The sequence below is a fragment of the Pelophylax lessonae genome, assembly GCF_965119305.1.
Source record: "Pelophylax lessonae genome assembly, chromosome: 2".
NCBI lineage: Eukaryota > Metazoa > Chordata > Amphibia > Anura > Ranidae > Pelophylax > Pelophylax lessonae.
The window spans coordinates 296,125,989-296,148,401 of record NC_138769.1 but is presented as its reverse complement, the minus strand read 5'-3'; the positions used below and the strand labels follow the sequence as shown (position 1 = coordinate 296,148,401).

At 42.7% G+C, this 22,413-nt stretch overlaps 1 protein-coding gene across 5 annotated transcripts in view; it reads left to right on the top strand.

Moving 5' to 3' along the window:
* The first annotated feature begins 620 nt into the window (after window positions 1-620).
* Window positions 621-22,413, top strand: part of KIF21B (kinesin family member 21B) — a 212,120-nt gene continuing 190,327 nt past the window's right edge. For all 5 annotated transcript variants that reach the window (XR_014224915.1, XM_082245371.1, XM_082245372.1 and 2 more), the window contains exon 1: window positions 621-823. Coding sequence is in view for 4 of the 5 variants with exons in the window: in XM_082245371.1 (XP_082101497.1) it covers window positions 783-823 (41 nt within the window). In the remaining variant the exon portion in view is untranslated. The remainder of the gene's footprint in view (window positions 824-22,413) is intronic.

Here is a 22,413-nt window from a genome sequence, read left to right as displayed (position 1 = left end):
TCTCCTAAAAAATAATAAAAATGTCATATGGGTACAGCGTTGTGCAATTATCAAAGTGTGACATTGCTGAAAGCTGAGAATTGCTGGAAGGTGGGGGTTAATGCCATAATTAGCACATCCTGCCCAATGGTATGACTTACTAAGGAGGGATGTGACTGTAACTGAAGAGATCATGTGATTACAGGAAACAAGGCAATGATTCCCCTGCTGTAGTAAATTGGATCATGCTTTGCTGGGTTTTTCCCTTCCTCTGGATCATCTGTGGGTATAGGATTGTGTATATGGGATTGTATGGTTGGGTTTTATTGGTTGGGCCAGATAGACTTGTGTCTATTTCATCCTGACTGACAATGTATATGAGTTTGTATGTTTGCCGACATTGAGAATATGAGTGACATCACATCTGTCCCTTTGTTTCCTCCTGACTTTGCCCTGCCAGCTGGATGTCTTCCCTTCTCCCATCTCTCTCTATCCTCCCCTCTACATCCTCTCATGTGAGGACCATAAAAGCCTGTTTAAACATGTAGGCACTACCCTCCCGCGCGTGATTGGCGGACGGTCTACCTATGGGCGTGGCCTGCATCCTCCGGCCCCCCATTGGTCAGCGCTCTGCTTCCAGTCGTACCTATTGTTCGTGGCAGAGATGTACAGCTGATGCTGCTTTGATTTGAGGGGAGATGGACGAGGTCCAGGGGTTACAGGGTTACCCCCAGGGAGGATCAGGATGAGCGGACACCCGGGGACATCCTGGGGAACACAGGCGGAGCCGTCACACGGGCACCATGGGCAGTCAAGGAGACTGCAGTGTCAGGGTGGCACTGAGGTAGGTGGCTGGCCGATCGGTGATGCCTTTGTCTGCGGCAATGACAGTTTCAGCACTGGGTGACAGTTCTTACTTGTGATGGGTGGGGCTGGGAAGTAGCGCACACAGGAGCAGGGGCGAAGTATGCCCATTGAATCCTATGCCCTGCTGTGATGATATCACATGACATGTGCCTGTCACATGGTGCCCTGCAATCAGACAATGTACCACGTGTGTGTGGATGGAAGGAGATGCAACTGATTTGCTGTCACTCCCTGTTAGGTTATTGGAAGGGCTTATTCGCACTCAGCGCTTCTCTGCGCCATAGTAATGCCAACCTCTGCAAGGGAACGCAGAAATCCCAGGTGCCCCGGGCACACTTGGACGCAGCCTTGGCATTTTTCTGTCACCTACTCGCAGCTATGCTTGTGTCTGCCTGTTTCTGAATGAAATGTCACAATGGAGGGCAGGTTGGATTTGATTGAGATCAAGTTGATTTAAATCACAAGTAAAAAGGCTTGATTTAAAGAGAAATTAAACCCATCGATTTAACAGTTTCAAAAAACAGTTACATTCCAGGCATGACGGGAATGCTAACTGTCATATTGGTTGTACAAAAGGGGTTGCAGCGCTGCATAGTAACCCATAATATAATATTATTATTATATAGGATTTATATAGCACCGACAGTTCACGCAGCGCTTTACAACTTGAGGGTAGACAGTACAAATACAATAGGAAGCTGAGGGCTCTACACTAGTGTTGGTATATTGGTACTAATTGCATGCTGCTGATATTTATATATGGGCGCTGACATCACTTTATTCATATTATTTTTACATTGATTGTACTGTCAAACCTTCCAATGGCTGGCGTCATAACTGATCACATGTGCACCATCATGGCAGTTAAAGATTAAACAGAGGCCAAGATGGTATCTTCCTTGGCTGAAAACAATCGGAGGGTTTAATTCCACTTTAAATCAACTTGATTTAAATCATCATATTTAAACCCATCAATTTAACCACTTTACCACCGGAGGATTTTCCTGCTAAAAGACCAGGGGTTATTTTGCGATTTTTTACTGCGTGACTTTAACGGACAATCGCGCGGTCGTGCGACGCTGTACCTAAACGAATTTCACGTCCTTTTTTTCCCACAAACAGAGCTTTCTTTTGGTGGTATTTGATCACCTGTGCGATTTTTTGATCACGCGCTATAAACAAAAAAAGAGCGTAATTTTTGCAAAAACAACAATATTTTTCACTTTTTTTTATATGAAATTCCCCCAAAAAAAAATGTAAAAATCAAAATTTTTTAAAATTTTCGGCCAATTTGTTTTACGCTACCTATGTTTGGTAAAAAAAATCGCAAAAAGCGTATTTTGATTGATTTGCGCAAAAGTTATCGCGTTTACTAACAAAGGGAAAGATTTTTGTCATTTTTGGTGTTTTTTTTTTAACGAGTAATGGCGGCGATCTGCGATTTTTTTTGCGGTACTGCGACATTGCGGCGGACAGATCGGACCCTTGACTGACATTTTTGACACTTTTGGGGGTACCAGTGACATTACTGCAGTAATCAGTGCTATATATATGCACTGTTACTGCAAAAATGACACTGGCAGGGAAGGGGTTAACAGTATTGGACAGGGAGGGGTTAAGTGTGTCCTAGGGGCGTGATTCTAACTGTGCAGGGACAGGTCTACTAGTGTAAAAACAAAGATCAACAGTTCTACATAGTAGAACTGTTTGATCTTCACTTTTACACAGGGAGAACTGACAGGTGGCTTGTTTACACAAGCCGCTCTGTCTTTCTCCCGCTGTACCGGCGATCGTAGTGTGACCGGCGGACATCGGGTCCGCCAGTCACACTCCCGCACTCCTCCGTGAACGAGCCGAGGCGGGCGCGCGCCTCAGCGGGCGCGCGCCCGCCCGCTATTGGCTCTGGAAGGAGTGACAGGCGAGCGACGTAGACCTACGTCACTCTGCCTGGCCGGGGCCGACTGCCGCAGTAAATATACTGTGCGCAGTCGGCAAGCGGTTAACAGTTTCAAAAAACAGTTACATTCCAGGCATGACGGGAATGCTAACTGTCACATTGATTGTACTTAACATAAAAAAGGGGTTGCAGCACTAACTTTTTATGTTATCTACCCCAGTGTTGGTAGATTGGAAATAATTGCATGCTGCTGATATTTATATATAGGCGCTGACATCACTTTATTAATATTATTTTTACATTGGTTGTACTGTCAACCAAACTGTCAAACCCTTCCGATGGCTGGCGTCATAACTGATCACATGTGTAGCATCATGGCAGTTAAAGATTAAACAGAGTCCAAGATGGTATCTTCCTTGGCTGAAAACAATTGGAGGGTTTGATTCCACTTTAAATCAACTTGATTTAAATCATCATATCTAAACCCATCAATTTAACAGTTTCAAATTCCAGGCATGACTGGAATGCTAAAGGCCCGTACACACGTGCAGATTGTCGGCCGATAATGTTCGGCCGCCGAACTATCGGCCGATTTTCGGCTTGTTAGTATGATGCTTCCGACAGCCGACAGCGCACTTTCGGCCGAACAGAATCTGTCGTGCAAGCATTAAAATTTTTGTTGGCCAACACCAGAACGGCCGATTGTTCGCCAGTCAGTACAGAATTCGGCCGACAGACAGCAGATTTGCAAGACTGGGCATGCTCAGAAAAGAAAAAACACAGGGAAAGTTAACCATCACATGACATCACTTCTGCAGTCAGCTGTTGTTGGCCGACAAAATTCGTGTGCAGTCTTTTGCAGTTTTCAACAGACACGACAGCCCTGGACAAAAGACGGCCGATCGTTCGGCTGACGATCGGTACGTGTGTACGGGGCTTAACTGTCACATTTAGGGGTTGCAGCGTTGCAACCCCTTTTTTTTTATGTTATCTACACTAGTGTTGGTATATTGGAATTAATTGCATGCTGCTGATATTTATATATGGGCGCTGACATCACTTTATTAATATTATTTTTACATTGGTTGTACTGTCAACCAAACTGTCAAACTCTTCCAATGGCTGGCATCATAACTGATCACATGTGCACCATCATGGCAGGTAAAGATTAAACAGAGGCCAAGATGGTATCTTCCTTGGCTGAAAACAATAGGAGGGTTTACTTTCCACTTTAAAGCGGAGTTACGCCCCCCCTCTAAAAATTAAAAGTCAGCAGCTTCAGTATGTGAATTTTAATATTAGGACACCTACCTGTCCTGGAGTCCAGCGATGTCGGCACCACAGCCAATGTTTCCATCGGCTGTTGGGTGCTGCCATCGCCAGAAAAGGGAAACTGGCAGTGAAGCCTTGCGGCTTCACGGGTCGGTCCCTACTGCGCACAGGTACCCGTTCCCCCTCCCCCCTCCCCCTGAAAGGTGCCAAATATGGCACCAGAGGGGGGGAGGAAGCAAATGAGCGTAAGTTCCACAGTTGGGTGGAACTCCGCTTTAAATCATCTCTGTCCCGCAGCTGCTCCTCCTCTGACCCGCTGTTGACTCAATGACAGTCCCATTCACTTTAACCACTTGCCGACTGCGCACAGTATATTTACTGCGGCAGTCGGCCCCGGCCAGGCAGAGTGACGTAGGTCTACGTCGCTACTTCCTGCCGGTCCTGTGCGCGCTCCCGCGCGTGCCCGCCGACACCGATGGCTCGATTGGGTTCAGAACCGATCAGTCATCAGGTCCAGGCCAATCATTTTTGGTCTGGACCTGTTGATCGGTCCTGCCCAATCAGATCTCCCTCTAAGCCTGTGAAATGTAAACACAGGCTTAGAGGAGATGTGCCCTCCCCCCACAACGGTCTTTTTGGATCCAGCGTGAGAGGAGAGCACATCTTACTGTGAGTACTGCACCAAGCACACCCACACACAGTTAGATAGGCACATTTCACCCCCGATCGCCCCCCCGATTAACCCCTACAGCACCTGACACAACACACACTATATACAGCATATAGCATATACCTATATACCTGTATAAGTGTGATTTGTGAACAGGTGTAACACTTGCGACCCCCCCTTTTCCACTTGAATTACCCCCCACCCCCCCCTAATAAAGATTTGAGCCCCTGATCTCCCCTGACCCCCCCCTGATCACCGCTAGTTAACCCCTACACCCTCTGTCACATCAGCACTAATACAAACGCAATATACGGTGTTATTGTATTTTTGTATTAGTGTGATTGTGATCAGAATTAGCGCAGGCGACTAAGTTTCTGTCCCAAGAAGGTTTAGGGTCCCCGCCACCCGCCCAATAAAGATTTAAGCCCCTGACCCCCCCCTGATCACCCCTACACCCCCTGCCATAACACACACCGTATACAGTATATAGCATTTTGCTATATACCCGTATAAGTGTGATTTGTGGTCAGGTCTAGCGCTTGCGACCCCCCTTTTTCCACTTGAATTACCCACCACCCCCCCCTAATAAAGATTTAAGCCCCTGATCCCCCCTGATCCCCTCCTGATCACCGCTAGTTAACCCCTACACCCTCTGTCACATCAGCACTAATACAAACGTAATATACAGTGTTTTTGTATTTTTGTATTAGTGTGATTGTGATCAGAATTAGCGCAGGCGACTAAGTTTGTGTCCCAAGGAGGTTTAGGGTCCCCGCCACCCGCCCAATAAAGATTTAATCCCCTGATCCCCCCCTGATCACCCCTACACCCCCTGCCATAACACACACTGTATACAGTATATAGCATTTTCTATATACCTGTATAAGTGTGACTTGTGACCAGGTTTAGCGCTTGCCACCGTTCCTTTTATCCTTAGGATACCCGCCAGCCCCTTCCAATAAAGATTTAAACCCCTGATCCCCCCCTGATCACATCCCGTTAACCCCTACACCCTCTGTCACATTAGCACTAATACACACATAATATACTGTTTTTACTGTATTTTGTATTGGTGTCATTGTGACTTGAGGTTGCGCTAGCTAGCTAGTTTCTTTCCCAAAGGAGGTTTAGGGTCCCCGCCACCCCCCCCAGATCCCCAGCGCATAGTTTAGAAGTAACCCCTTGATTGCCACACACGCACGCACGCACGCACGCACGCACCTACACTTCCCTTTCTAGTATAGTGTTTGAACAGATCAATATCTGATCTGATCAGAACTATACTAGCGCCCCCATAGTTTAGGGTTCCCAAAACGCGGTGTTTGCACGATCAGTACTGATTCCGGCCAGCACCTGCGTTTAACCCTTTCACCCAGGCAAGTGTAGTAATCAATAGATTACTGTCACTTGCAAAAAAACACAAGACACAAAACCGCTGTGTTAGCAGAGTCAGGCCTGATCCCTGCTAGCATTAGCAGTTTTTTTTGTAGCGCTTGAAATAATCTTCGACAACCAGGTGCTTTTATTACCTGTGAGTCGCATCACTGTACGAGTAAATTTAGTTGCCAAAATGACCAAACGTTCGTACAGGGATGAAGAGCTTCTCAGTTATATGCTGACCGAGTCATCTGATAGCGAAGGGGAAGCTACAATGACCGAATTAGTGTCAGTATATGAACCTGATGACGGCAGCGGCTCCCTGACAGATAGCTCCGACGACAGATGGGTCCCTGTTAGACCCAGGCGTACCCGACCCCATTCTGAAGTTGTTGAGATGCAGGAATCGCAGGGTGCTCGTATGGAGCAGAGTGTGGGTACTAGTGCCGCTCATTTTTCTGGCGACCTGGCAAGCGCCAGCGGCCTAGTACAACCTGGACCTAGTACAACCAGCACTGCAGTAAGACCTGGTGACGTGGCGAGTCCCCTAAGTGCAGTTGAAGCTGGTGCGGTGGCTAGCACAAGTAGTGGCCCGCAGCCACCGCGTATTCGTAGACAGGCCCGTAGAGCCCATAGTGCCCTCCCTGATGCGCTGGCATATCCTAATTGGCAACCCACCGATACTACAGCGCCAGTACTTCCCCCATTCACCGCCCAACCTGGAATCCACGTGGAGACAGCTGGTTTTACGCCCCTAAACTTTTATGAGCTGTTCTTCACGGAAGATCTTTACAGATCGATTGTGGATCAATCAAATTTGTATGCACAACAGTTCATCGCCGCCAACCCAAATTCACACCTTGCCAGACAATTCGGCTGGAAACCTATAACGGTTTCCGAATTTAAGATCTTTCTGGGCCTTTCCCTCCACATGGGCATAACTAAACAGAGTGAATTGCGGCTATATTGGTCCACTAGCCCAGTTCACCATATGCGCATGTACTCTGCCTCCATGTCCAGGGGGAGATACGAGCAAATTCTGCGATTCATGCATTTCAGCGACAATGAAATCTGTCGTCCTCGGGGAGACCCTGAATACGATCGGCTCCACAAAATTCGGCCCCTCATAGACCACTTCAATCAGCGGTTTGCAGCCTTGTTTACCCCCGAACAAGTTGTCTGCGTTGACGAGTCCCTGATTAAATTTACTGGCCGCCTTGCTATGAAACAGTACCTCCCCAGCAAGCGTGCCAAGTACGGGGTCAAACTGTATAAACTGTGTGACAGGGCCACAGGCTATACAGTTAGTTTCCGGGTCTATGAGGGAAAAGATAGCTGTGTGGAGCCCCCCAACTGCCCAGACTACATAGGGAGCAGCGGTAAGATCGTTTGGGACTTGGTGTCACCCTTATCCGGAAAGGGGTACCATTTGTACGTGGACAACTTTTATACAAGCGTGCCACTATTTAGTCACCTTCTCGATTTACAAATTGGCGCATGTGGCACCGTGCGACCTAATCGCCGGGGCTTCCCCCAACGGCTTGTAAATTCCCGTCTTAGTCGGGGGGCGAGAGCCTGCTTGAAAACGGACAAATTGCTTGCGGTGAAGTGGAAGGATACACGGGATGTTTATGTTCTGTCCTCCCTTCACGCAGACACGACGATCCAAATCACTACGGCAACTGGCGTTGTGGAGAAACCCCTCTGTGTCCACGAATATAACCTTAACATGGGAGGGGTGGACCTTAACGACCAGCTTTTGGCGCCGTATTTAGTTGCCCGTAAAGCCAGACGCTGGTACAAAAAAGTGTCTGTTTACCTTTACCAATTGGCTATGCTGAACGCCTTTGTCCTATACAGGGCGTCAGGACGAACTGGATCTTTCCGGGAATTCCAGGAAGAGATCATCCTTGCCTACCTGTACCCAGGAGGCATGCCTGCCCAACTTCCCCTTCCAGATGCAGTGAGCCGGCTGCATGAGAGGCATTTTCCTTATGTCCTCCCGAGTACCCCTACCCAAAGATACCCCCAAAAAAGATGTCGTGTCTGTAGCAGGCGCGGATTTAGGCGTGACACCCGTTATTATTGTCCCAAATGTCCTGACCAACCTGGTCTCTGCATCGGGGAATGTTTCGAGCGCTACCATACACTAGTGGAGTATTAGCGTAGGGTACAGCACGACACAGTGTAGGGCACATAAACACAGGGTCTCGAAAGATGTTGGATGTCCATCGACATTTTGAGAGACCCAAGCTGGAAGAGAAGATCGCAGAAGATCGCAGTCCCAAATCAAGAAACAGTTAGAAAAATAAAAGGATCCAAAAACTGTTGTGTCAGTAATTTTATATGTCCTTCTCCTTCCTACTGTACTTTTTTCAATGTCCTTAGTTTGTTTTTTCATTCTTTTGTGACCTGTTTCTCTTGCAGGTCCCTCGTCGGCTACCACGCATTGATTTTATATATTCTGACACAAACAGCGTTTGCGCTCAGCATATATGGATACCTTTGCTGATAGCAGCTGTGGTGATTTTCTGATTTCAGCACTGCAGTTAAAATCCTATTTTGGTATACGTGGATAGCGCCGTGTATACCCATCATTAAATTCAGTGGGTGGTTGTTTGGGCGGTTAATGATGAGAATCCAAAAACTTTTGTTGTGTCAGTCATTTTATATGTCCTACTCTTCCTACTGTACTTTTTTTTAATGTCCTTTGTTTTTTCATTCTTTTGTGACCTGTTTCTCTTGCAGGTCCCTCGTCGGCTACCACGCATTGATTTTATATATTCTGACACAAACAGTGTTTGCGCTCAGCATATATGGATACCTTTGCTGATAGCAGCTGTGGTGATTTTCTGATTTCAGCACTGCAGTTAAAATCCTATTTTGGTATACGTGGATAGCGCCGTGTATACCCATCATTAAATTCAGTGGGTGGTTGTTTGGGCGGTTAATGATGAGAATCCAAAAACTTTTGTTGTGTCAGTCATTTTATATGTCCTACTCTTCCTACTGTACTTTTTTTTAATGTCCTTTGTTTTTTCATTCTTTTGTGACCTGTTTCTCTAGCAGGTACTCGTCGGCTACCACGCATTGATTTTATATATTCTGACACAAACAGTGTTTGCGCTCAGCATATATGGATACCTTTGCTGATAGCAGCTGTGGTGATTTTCTGATTTCAGCACTGCAGTTAAAATCCTATTTTGGTATACGTGGATAGTGTCGTGTATACCCATCATTAAATTCAGTGGGTGGTTGTTTGGGCGGTTAATGATGAGTAATACTACGCATTATTCCTGTGCTGATTTCTGATAGGTTCTCTTTTTCCCGTTCAGCCCACAGGCTGCATGAAAAAAAAAAAAACCTATATGCCAAACAAGGACCAGCAATGTACTGGTACGTTGCTGGACTTTGAGTGGTTATACCAGGATGATGCCTGCAGATTTAGGCATCATCTTGGTATCGTTTTTTACAGCCAGCGGTCGGCTTACATGTAAAAGCAATCCTAGCAGGTAATTGGCCGCTAGACTGCTTTTACATGCAGTGGGAGGGGCCTCCCCCCCCCACCGCCGCCTTCCGCAGCCTTCCGTGGTTTTTCTCGGGCTCTCCTGTCCCACCGGTTAACCCGAGAGTGCAGCCGGTGGTTCAATTGTCTAACCATAGAGCTAATTGGAGATGAGAATGGCTCCAATCATCTCTATGGCCTAAGATGCCGGAGGCTACGAGCATTTCATGACTTCTGTTTCGCCAGAAATAAGCAGGGCCATTGGGAAATTGGGAAAGTATTTTATCACACCAATTTTGGTGTGGTCAGATGCGTTAAGGTCAGAGGAGAGATCTAGAGTCTAAAAGACCCCAATTTTTTTAAAAAAGAGTACCTGTCACCACAGATTGCTATCATGGGGGATATTTAAATTCACTGTGATAACAATAAAAATGATTTAAAAAAAAAAAAATGAAAGGAAAGGTGTCAAAATAACATAAAAAAGCAAAAGAAAAAAGAAAAAAAAAAAAAAAAAATTGAGCCCCCCCCCTTTCCCCCGGTGCTTGCGCGCAATGGCGCACACAAGCGGTGGTCTAGTGTCATATGTAAACCGCAATTGCAGCATGCATGTGAGGTATCGCCGCGATCGCCAGATCGAGTGCAGTAATTCTTGCAGTAGACCTCCTCTGTAAGTCTAACGTGGTAACCTGTAGAGACTTTTAAAGATTTTTAAAAATGTACGTATGTTTTTGCCGCTGCGCAGGCATGCGCAATTTTTAAAGCATGTCATGTTAGGTGTCTATGAACTCGGCATAAGATCATCTTTTAAATTTTACCAAAAAAATTGGAATTATATAGTGTATTTGTGCAATAAATTAAAAAAAAATGTATTTTTTTCACAAAAATTGCGTTTGGAAAATCTGTGCGCAAATACCGTGTGACAAAAAAATTTGCAACATCCACCATTTTATTCTATAGGGCCTCTGCTTTAAAAAAATATATAATGTTTGGGGGTTCAAAGTAATTTTCTAGTAAAAAAAAAATATTTTTTCATGTAAACAAAAAGGCACAGAAAAGGCTTGATTTTCAAGTGGTTAGAAGAGTGGGTGATGTGTGGCTAAGATTGAGCATAAAATGCCGGGACAGTTCAAACACCCCCCAAATGACCCCTTTTTGAAAAGTAGACACCCAAAGCTTTTTTCTGAGAGGCATGGTGAGTCCATGGAGTATTTTATATTTTGCCACAAGTTTCGGGAAAATTATTATTATTTTTTTTGTTGTTGTTTTTTTACAGAAAGTTGTCACTAAATGATATATTGCTCATGCATGCCATGGGAATATGTGAAATGACACCCCAAAATACATTCTTTTGCTTCTCCTGAGTACAGGGATACCCCATGTGTGAGACTTTTTGGGAGCCTAGCTGTGTACGCGACCCCGACAACCAGTCCACATCTTCAGGTTTTCTAATGGCGTAAATTGCTGATTTTACCCCTGACTACCTGTCAGAGTTTCAGAGGCCCTGAAATTTCAAGATAGCACAAAACCCCCCCAAATGACCCCATTTTGCAAAGTAGACACTCCAAGCTACTGGCTGAGAAGCATGGTGAGTCCATGGAATAGTTTATATTTTGCCACAAGTTTCGGGAAAAAAATTTTTTTTTATTTTTTTATTTTTTTTTACACAAAGTTGTCAGTAAATGATATATTGCTCACACATGCCATGGGTTTATGTGAAATGACACCCCAAAATACATTCTGCTGCTTCTCCTGAGTACAATGATACCCCATGTGTGAGACTTTTTGCCAGTCTAGCCGCGTACAGGACCCGGAAAACCAATGCGCACCTTTTGGCTTTCCAAGGGCGTAAATTGTTGATCTCACTCCTTACTACCTATCACACTTTTGAAGTCCATAAAAAGCCAAGATGGCACAAAACCCCCCCAAATTACCCCATTTTGCAAAGTAGACACTCCAATCTATTTGCTGAGAGGCATGGTGAGTATTTTGCAGCTCTAATTTTTTTTGGAAAATGAAGAAAAAACAGAAAAATGCATTTTTTTTCCTCTTTTTTCAATTTCCAAAGCTTTGTGACAAAAAGTGAGATCTGCAAAATACTCAACATGCCTCTCTGCAAATAGCTCAGGTTGTCTACTTTCCGAAAAGGGGTCATTTGGGGGGGGGTTGTGCTGTCTTGGCATTTCATGGCCTCCAAAACTGTGATAGGTAGTCAGGAGTGAAATCAACAATTTACGCCCTTGGAAAGCCTGAAAGTGGAGGTTGGTTTTCGGGGTCCTGTACTCGGCTAGACGGCAAAAAAGTCTCACACATGGGGTATCCCTGTACTCAGGAGAAGCAGCAGAATGTATTTTGGGGTGTCATTTCACATATACCCATGGCATGTGTGAGCAATATATCATTTACTGACAACTTTGTGTAAAAAAAACAAAAAAAAAATAATAATAATATATTTCCCGGAACTTGTGGCAAAATATAAAATATTCCATGGACTCACCATGCCTCTCAGCAAATAGCTTGGGGTGTCTACTTTCCAAAATGGGGTCATTTGGGGGGGTTTTGTGCTATCTTGGAATTTTAGGGCCTCCGAAACTGTGATAGGTAGTCAGGAGTGAAATCAACAATTTACGCCCTTGGAAAGCCTGAAAGTGGAGGTTGGTTTTCGGGGTCCTGTACTCGGCTAGACGGCAAAAAAGTCTCACACATGGGGTATCCCTGTACTCAGGAGAAGCAGCAGAATGTATTTTGGGGTGTCATTTCACATATACCCATGGCATGTGTGAGCAATATATCATTTACTGACAACTTTGTGTAAAAAAAACAAAAAAAAAATAATAATAATATATTTCCCGGAACTTGTTGCAAAATATAAAATATTCCATGGACTCACCATGCCTCTCAGCAAATAGCTTGGGGTGTCTACTTTCCAAAATGGGGTCATTTGGGGGGGTTTTGTGCTATCTTGGAATTTTAGGGCCTCCGAAACTGTGATAGGTAGTCAGGAGTGAAATCAACAATTTACGCCCTTGGAAAGCCTGAAAGTGGAGGTTGGTTTTCGGGGTCCTGTACTCGGCTAGACTGCAAAAAAGTCTCACACATGGGGTATCCCTGTACTCAGGAGAAGCAGCAGAATGTATTTTGGGGTGTCAGTTCACATATACCCATGGCATGTGTGAGCAATATATCATTTACTGACAACTTTGTGTAAAAAAAAAAAATATATATATATATATATATATTTCCCGGAACTTGTGGCAAAATATAAAATATTCCATGGACTCACCATGCCTCTCAGCAAATAGCTTGGGGTGTCTACTTTCCAAAATGGGGTCATTTGGGGGGGTTTTGTGCTATCTTGGAATTTTAGGGCCTGCGAAACTGTGACAGGTAGTGCAGAGATGACATGAACAATTTACGCCATTAGAAAACCTGAGAGTGTTGATTGGCTTTTGCGGTCCTGTACACAGCTAGGCTCCCAAAAAGTCTCACACATGGGGTATCCCCATACTCAGGAGAAGCAGCAGAATGTATTTTGGGGTGTCATTCCACATATACACATGTCATGTGTGAGAAATTTATCTTTTAGTGACAACGTTGTGTAAAAAAAAAAAATTAAAAAAAAAAATTGTAATTTTCACAAAACTTGTGGCAAAATATAAAATATTCCATGGACTCACCATGCCTCTCAGCAAACAGCTTGGGGTGTCTACTTTCCAAAATGGGGTCATTTGGGGGGGTTTTGTGGTATCTTGACATTTCAGGGCCTCCTAAACCGTTAGAGGTAGTGAGAAAATGCAATGAAAAATGTACGCCCTTTGAAATTCTGATGGTGGTGATTTGTTTTTGGGGACCCCTACACAGCTAGGCTCCCAAAAAGTCCCACATATGTGGTATCCCTGTACTCAGGAGAAGCAGCAGAATATATTTTGGGGTGTAATTACACATATACCCATGGCATGTGTGAGCAATATATCATTTCAATGACAACTTTGTGTAAAAAAAAAAAAAAAATTTTTTTTAGTCATTTTTCAAACACCTGTGACAAAAAAATGAAATATTCAATGAGCTCAACATGCCTGTCAGGACATTCCTTAGGATGTCTACTTTCCAAAAAGTGGTAGTTTGGGGGGGTTTTGTACTGCCCCGCCATTTTAGCACTTCATGAAATGAGATTGGCAGTCAGAAATTAAAGCTGCGTAAATTTCACTATTTACACCATAGTTTGTAGACGCTATAACTTTTGCGCAAACCAATAAAAATACGCTCATTGATTTTTTTTTTGTCAAAGACATGTAGCTAAATATATTTTGGCAAAAAAAAATGACATAAATTGAGTATATTGGATATTTTTTAAAAGACAAAGTTGAAAATGTCATTTTTTTGCAAAATTTTCGCTCTTTTTTTATTAATATCGCAAAAAATAAAAAGCGCAGAGGCGATCAAATACCACCAAAAGAAAGCTCTGTTTGTGAGAAAAAAAGGACGTAAATTTCGTTTAGGTACAGCATTGCATGACCGAGCAATTATCAGTTAAAGTCACGAAGTGCCAAGTTGAAAAAAGGGGTCTGGTCTTTAAGCTGCAAAATCCTCCGGTGGGAAAGTGGTTAATGGTGGTGATGCGGCAGAGAAGCATCAGGTGAGTGGATGCCTGCTAACAGGCACTGCCATGATTCATCTGCAATGACAGGTGCTCTTTAAATGTAAGGACTCATTCTTGCTGGCAGTTAGTGTGCAATTGTGTGAATGCATCAATTCAGTGCATGTTATCTCAGCTTGCAGAGCTTGGACTCAATGAATGAGTATCCCAAAAATGTAAATATTGCAGAATATACATATATATGCAGAATATATATATATATATATATATATATATATATATATATATATATATACCTATATATACACACACACAACATAACTAAGCTCCATTGCATGCTGAATAAACTAAATTATTATTGTATCCTAAATATAAAACTATCCTTAGATATATTTTTACTCCAAAAGCATTTTATTAAAATAAGTTTGATAAAAATCATAAAAATCTGATTTAAATTAAACAAAAAAATCGAATTTAAATTTAAGAAATTAAATTTTTTTAAAAAAATTAAATCATTGATTTTGTATCCACCCTGTTCACATCGGCACAATTTGATATGTCAAATCACATGCCAAATCGCAGCCTATTGCTGTCAATGGCACTGTCCCAATCAGTGCGGTGCTGACTTTATGGCACTGTACCGATTTCCAAAAGTAGTTCCTGCACTACTTTTGGCGACTTCAGGGGCGATTTCAATGGACGTCTGTGCATGAACCCGCACAGATGTCTTTAAAATCGCCCCTGAACTCGCACTGAAATGGGGGTTTGAAATCGTGCGAGTTCAATTGTGAATGTACCCGTATGATCAAAGCTTAATTCAGCAAGCTGAAGTTAGAAACCGATTGGTTACCATGCAAATGTGATTTTTTAATGCTTTGTGCTTTTTAATCTGAAAAATAGGTTTTATTGTAAGAAAATAAAATAAGACAAAGCAATGATCTAATACAGTCATTATATCACATGCAAAACATCAGACCAACTAGGATGTACAGTCTTTGCAAACCTTGAGTGATGTACAAAAGTAATCAACAGCAAAAAATAGTTTGCATCACATCAACATTACAAAGTAAAAGAACAAACAAAAGAAAAAGAATAAAGAAAATGAGCATCCTCATAGGAAATGCTTTGTGCTTTAAATGAGCAAGGTACTGTCAGACAGAACCAACGCTATGCACAGTAAAACACAGGATTTTATCATGCAAGTAATGTAAACTGGCCCTAAAGCATATCTCTATCAGAGAACAAAAACTCATAGTATTGCAGCTTAAAGTAGTCGTAAACCTCAGACATGAAATTTGAACAAAGAATATCCCCCTATAGTATGTCTCAATTAAAGTGTTACTAAACCCACAACAGTAAAATCAGTCTGTATATGCAGTAAAGCATATGTTATACTTAAAATCTAAGGGTTTAATCCTCTGCATTGTGTGAAAAGGCTGTTTGATCCTGTCTTCTCTGACTCCCACCTCCTTTTACTGTCCCTGATCCATCTCCTGATAGTACAGAGCCTTGGGGGCACTCTGCACATGCTCAGTTTGGTGTGTATTATTAGAGAGTTTTTTTTTTTTCTTGAGAGAGTGCATGTGATCAGTGCAAGACCAATCGGCACTGTTCACACAAAGGGTCAGGGGTCATGCAGTCTTATAGGACAGTCAGAGAAAGAAAACTCCTACAAGCTTTACCAAGTGCTTGGCCGGACACTGATAGAAGTCACAATATACTGCTGATGAGGAAAGGTATTTAGTGGTTTATATTTACATAAATATTTACATTTCCATGTTCTGTATAATGTGGGAGACAAGTATAGTGAATGCAGGGTCCTGGGTTTAGTAACACTTTAAGTGTCATTTTTGTCAGCTGCTTCTTTCCTTTGCTATTAACGTGTCAATTCTGACAAGGGGAGGGAACTCCAGCTGATTGACAGCCTCAGCTCTGTTGCTGGGTGCTGTGTGAAGGGGGTGTGTCCTTTCCTTCCAATCAGCTTTCATACTTCTCCTCACTGAGCTCTACACTGTGTAACTTCAGCTCTCCACCCTCCCTTTTTCTGACAGCTCAGAAAAGCTTAAAAATTCTGGACTTTTAATGGATGTAGAGAAAAGAAGACCTTAGATAAATAAGTACAACTTATGTAGGATGATTGATTTCATCTCTGTGTATCACCTGAGGCCAGTCACCTTACTGGGTATATGTAAGGGTTTTCCACCACTTTAAGGGCTTCATCCATACTGCTGCTCCTAAACTGACATTTTTGGGGCTTTTAGGGCTCTTTCACACGGCTGCTCTGATTTTTTATTCCGCTGCGGCACTTTTTTTCATGGACACGGATGGCACTTGTGTCATCCGCTCCATATGTCCGCATATCATCCCATCCGTTTGCGGATGATATACGGACATAATGTATGTCTATGGGCATTGCGGATGTCAGCGGATGACACCGCTGACATCCGATTTTCCTTCCTTTCCGTTTTTTAAATGGAAGAAAAATAGGGTTCTGTTCCATTCCAAAAAAGGGAACAGAACTGAAAGGACGCAAATCGGATGTCAGCGTATGGTCATCCGCTGACATCCGCAATCCCATTGACATGCATTATGTCCGTATATCATCTGCAAAAAAATGGGATGAAATACGGACATACGGAACGTCCGTGTGAAAGAGCCCAAAGTGTTTTGTGCCTAAACCCCGGAATGCATCTCATAAAAGCCTATGGGGTTAATTTACTAAAAAAAAAAAAAAAAAAAAGAGAGAGTTGTGCAGATCTGCCTAGAAACCAGTTTCCAATCAGCTTTTTTTTTTGTCAAAGCGTATTAAAACAAGCTGAAGTTAGAAGCTGATTGGCTGCCATGCACTGCTGCACCAGTTTTTGCACTCTCCAGTTTCAGTAAATTACCCCCTATGCGTCTTTGCACACATAGGCTTTTAGAGGTGTTTAAGAGCAGCAGCATTTAGAGGCAGTCAAAGTTCCTTCTGAACGCAGAAGAATCGCATTCAGGGGAGAAGCTTTTGGGTATAAAAAAAATGCAAACGTGGCTAAACATATCTAACTGTGGCTAAGTGTTAGGCATGTTTTTTCAATTCAGTGGGCAGAATCAATTACAATTCTGGCATATAAAAAAAGGCCCAAATATAACTAAATGCATATAAAAAAATGTGACTTAGGTCTGTTTTTAGTGATGATTTTCTCCTGTCAGAAGAAACAGCATTTACAGTAAACCAGTGTACATGAGGCCTTCTTAGGTGTGGTGGCTGCATTAGGTTTCTTTTTTTCACGCCTTTTTCCCTTTATTGTAACCTGGTAATCCTACTATTAAAGGAGAAGTGCTAAGCCTAAGAACTGAGCAGTGATATGTCTGCTGATCATTCAGTTGTCGGTCTCTGCAGAGTAGAGAACAGAAACTGATCTCCGTTCTACCCCTCCAGCTCTCACTGGAGCATTGGGCTGGGGAGAGGGAGGGCGGGCACAAATGGCTCCGACTCTAAGCTGCGCACTGAGAGGTGGAGCCAGCTTTCCATCAGGCACCTGGGTGGATCCTGGCAATATTGTTGGGATCCTTCCAGAGCTTGGGGCGGCTCTACCACATGACTCTGGGTCACATTAGAGCTAAAGTAGGTACAGTCCTATGACCTACAAGAGATGTATGGCCAAAAAAGCTTTGTTGGATTTTTCCCATGTGATCCCTACCGGCGGCTATGACCGCTAGCAGTGATCATTATGTTCTTCCGGCAGTTGCACAATGGGAGTTAATCCCCCATCCACGAAAAAAAAAGCCTTTAATCTATGGCTTTCTTAAGGGGCACCATACATATGTACAATCTGATCTTTGTACAAGCACATTAAAGTGTTTGTAAGCCTCAGACAGGAAATAGGAACAAAGCATACCCTTCTGTAGTGTGTACTTGTCTCAGTTAAAAGCACTAAGTGTGATTTCTATCAGCATGCATCACTTCTGACAAGTGTTCCTGACACCAAGAGAAAAATAGTGACAGCGGATGGAGCTCCAGCTGATTGACAGCCTCAGCTCTTTTCCTGTGTGCTGTGTGAGGGGGGTGTGTCTATTCTATCCAATCAGCTTTCAGAGCTCTTCTCACTGAGCTCTGCAGAGTGTAACTTCAGCTCTCCATCCCCTTTTTTTGACAGCTCAGACAAGCTTGTATTCTCCAGACTTTGAATGGACAACTTGTGTAGGAGGATTTGTAGATTTTTACATGTACTTTGCAACCACTTTAAGGCTAGGTTCACAGTAGCCCACAAAGTAAAGTGCTGCATTTTACCACAATGGGCTAGTATCAGTGTCGGCTTTGTCAGGGAGCTGTGCTATGTGCGTACTTTTTTATTTTTTTATTTCACTAACTTTACTTTTAACTTATTTACTTATTGACACTTTATTAATGTCTCTGCACAGCAGCATGATGGGTTGCGCTGCTGTGTAATGCCATGCTGTGCCATCCAGTACGTTGCAGGAATATGCAGATATGATACATTTTCCGGCACATCACACCAGCATTGCGGTGTAAACATGGCACAAACAATTATTTTCTATGTGCCCTACCAGTGACCTGCCATTATCCAGTGCGGAAATACACAGGTCCTCGCAGATAGTTTGAGCGAGTCTTTAGATTCACCAAAACTATGTAGCTAAACCAGCCTTTTTTAACCAGGGTGCCTTGAGGTTTCTTCAGGGGTGCCTTGGCAAAATGCTGAAAAATTGCCCCACAATTGTATACAAGCTGGTGTGTTAATAAAGCTGCCTTTTAGTTACACAAATCCACAGGGTTTCATTGGGCACCATTACAACCTTCTTGAGGGCCCCTTAGCTGAGTGATGGAGAAATATTGAGGGGTAAGAGAAACATTGGAATACTAGTCATTACCAGTTCGCAAAAGTGTATTTGCTTTGGAAGAACAAATCACCTCTAACGTTGGGTGTCCTACGTTTGTGAATACTGTTTTGTTATGCAAAACTTTTAGGATTGTTTTTACATTTTAGACTGGGGTGCCTGGTGACTGTCTATAATTTTTAAAGGGTGCCTGGTGACTGTCTATAATTTTTAAAGGGTGCCTGGTGACTGTCTATAATTTTTAAAGGGTGCTTGGTGACTGTCTATAATTTTTAAAGGGTGCCTGGTGACTGTCTATAATTTTTAAAGGGTGCTTGGTGACTGTCTATAATTTTTAAAGGGTGCCTGGTGACTGTCTATAATTTTTAAAGGGTGCCTGGTGACTGTCCATGATATTTAAAGGGTGCATCGTGACTGTCTATAATTTTTAAAGGGTGCCTGGAGACTGTCCATAATATTTAAAGGGTGCCTGGAGACTGTCTATAATTTTTTAAGGGTGCCTTGACTGCAAAAAGGTTGAGAAACCCTGAGCTAAACTATCCAATCAGAGAGTATCCAATCATGCAGACCATTCTACTATACAGTATATTTGTTAGTAGATCTAAAGGGATTTGCGCAGTCAAATTGTAACATGCGGTGAGCTTTAGGTTGGTTTAAAAGCTTTGGAAATTGAGCGTATTCTCAATTCAAAAATGTAATACAAAGTACAGCATTGTGCAATTAGGTTGGTAACAGCCAATTAGAAATTTACATTTGTTAATGTAATTAAATTAATTAAATTATGGAATAAAAATAAAAAAACAAAATAAAAAATAAAAATGAATTATAAAATAAAAAATAAAAATGAATTAAATTATAAAATAAAAAATAAAATAAAAAATAAAAATGAATTAAATTAAATGAATCTCCTAAAGGAATTATGCAATTGGTCACTATGAATTACTGAAGCAGACTAGGTTGTTTTTATAGTTTTGTTAAATAAAACCTTTGAATTAGAGGAAAGGTATAAATAATATGATGTGCAATTTAAAGCCGAATCTAAATATTTCAAAATATTTATGTGCTTGTGGATGCCATTGAAAATAAATCATTTCTTGGCTGTGTGTAGTCCGCTGCAGCAAAGTAAATTAGCTCCTATTAGGTTTTCAGTAGGAATTTAGGTGTAAATATTACGGCTGTGTCGAATCCATCCAAACAAACAAAAGGTAGAAAATATAACATAGTATCTCAGAATGCAGTTGTCTGTCGCCAGCTGAGCTATCTCTCTCCGGCTTTGTCTCTTCTGCGAACATTTCCTGTGTGGTTTTTTTATATGGGAAGTGCAACTTCCTGAGCCGATTAGGATGGTGAGCAAAAAAGAGATTTGTAACAGAAGAAAAATGAAATGTGTAAAAAGGGAAATTGGTTTGCCAACAGTCCTACTTTGCAAAACTGCTAATGTTCCAAATGGGGAATGCAGTACAGCTGTGTGTTATAGGAATGGTGCGGGGATCATGTGTCCCTAAAAGACTATTGTGTGTAGACAGACATATAACCCTTGTACACTGCCACATCTACAGTACTTATTGCACAAGTCTCATTTCTTTTCCGTCAGAGTGTCTAAAAAGGTTCTATAACAACGAAGAAACACTTGTATGTAGAGATCTTTTTTTAATGCTGTATGTCTATTATAATACAGTAAAAAAAAAAAAAAAAAAACTTTGAGCAAAAAAAGATATAAATAAATACATAGATATAAATATTAAGAGGAACAAAAATATAATTTAGATCAGTAGTCCCCAAATTCCTCCTGCTGACATCAATAAAGAGGCACTTTTCCTTCCACTGACACCAACAATGGGGTACCAATCCTTCCACTGACACCAACGATGAGGCTTTATTCTTTCTACTCTCACCAACAATGGGGCATTGAGTCTAGCACTAGGGATGATCGAACGGTTCGGGTCGACCATCGGTTCGACCCGAACATTGACTGTCCGAGGTTCGGCCGAATTTAGAACTTTTTGCTGAAAAAGTTCGGAATTTGTCAACCAGAACCGACCAAAATGCAATGGAACAGGAAATGGGCTTTAAAAGCCCATGATTGGACCAGAACCATTAGCAAAAGCCAATTGAGGGGGCAGGAGAATGCTAGGAATGTGATTGGAGTGACTAGGGGGTCCCTAGGCCAATCATTAGTGAATACGCCCCCCAGTATATAAGATAGCCCCTGCCAAATTCCTAGCATTGTAATACAGGGACATGGAAGAGGGTGGAAGCAGTTCTGTTAATTTTACTTTAAGCACTTGCTGACCGCCGCACGACTATCTACGTCGGCGGTCAGCCCCTCACAGGCAAAGTGACGTAGGGCTACGTCACTAGCTTGTGAGGGTCTAGGGAGCGAGTGGTCACGGACCCCCCCGCGCGTGTGACCGGCGGACCCGATGTCCGCCGGCCACTCTGCGATCGGCGGGGGAGAGGGAGAATGTCAGGCAGCTTGTGTAAACAAGCTGCCTGTCATTCTCCTCGCTGTATGAGAGCTGATCATCTGGATCTACTATGTAGATCCGTTGATCAGTCTGCATACAGCTGAAGCCCCAGCCAATCACAGTTAGAATCACGCCCCTAGGGACACACACAGCCCCTCCCTCTGAAATAAAGTTAACCCCTTCACTACCAGTGTATTTTTACAGTAACAGTGCATATATATAGCACTGATTACTGTAGAAATGTCACTGGTAACCCCAAAAGTGTCAAAAATGTCAGTCAAGGGTCCGATCTGTCCGCCGCAATGTCGCAGTACCGCAAAAAAAATCGCAGATCGCCGCCATTACGCGTTAAAAAAAAAACAACAAAAATGACAAAAATCTTTCCCTTAGTTAGTAAACACAATAACTTTTGCGCAAACCAATCAAAATACGCTTTTTGCGATTTTTTTTACCAAACATAGGTAGCATAAAACAAATTGGCCGAAAATTTTAAAAAATTTTGATTTTTACATTTTTTTTGGGGGGAATTTCATATAAAAAAAAGGGAAAAATATTGCTATTTTTGCAAAATGGACGCTCTTTTTTTGTTTATAGCGCGTGATCAAAAAATCGCACAGGTGATCAAATACCGCCAAAAGAAAGCTCTGTTTGTGGGAAAAAAAGGACGCCAAATTCGTTTAGGTACAGCGTCGCACGACCGCGCAATTCTCCGTTAAAGTCACGCAGTGCCGAATCGCAAAATACCCCCTGGTCGGAATGGGGGTAAAATCTTCCGGGGCTTAAGTGGTTAAAAGTGTCATTTAGCATTTATTAGTGTGAGGAAAGGGATATCTAGTGTAGTTAGGGTGCTCTTTTACACTTTAGTTAGATGCAAAAATTTAGTTTCTGTAGGGAAAGTGTTAAGTGCCAGGGTGACCGTAATGTAGTGTAGGGTGAACTGACACTGAC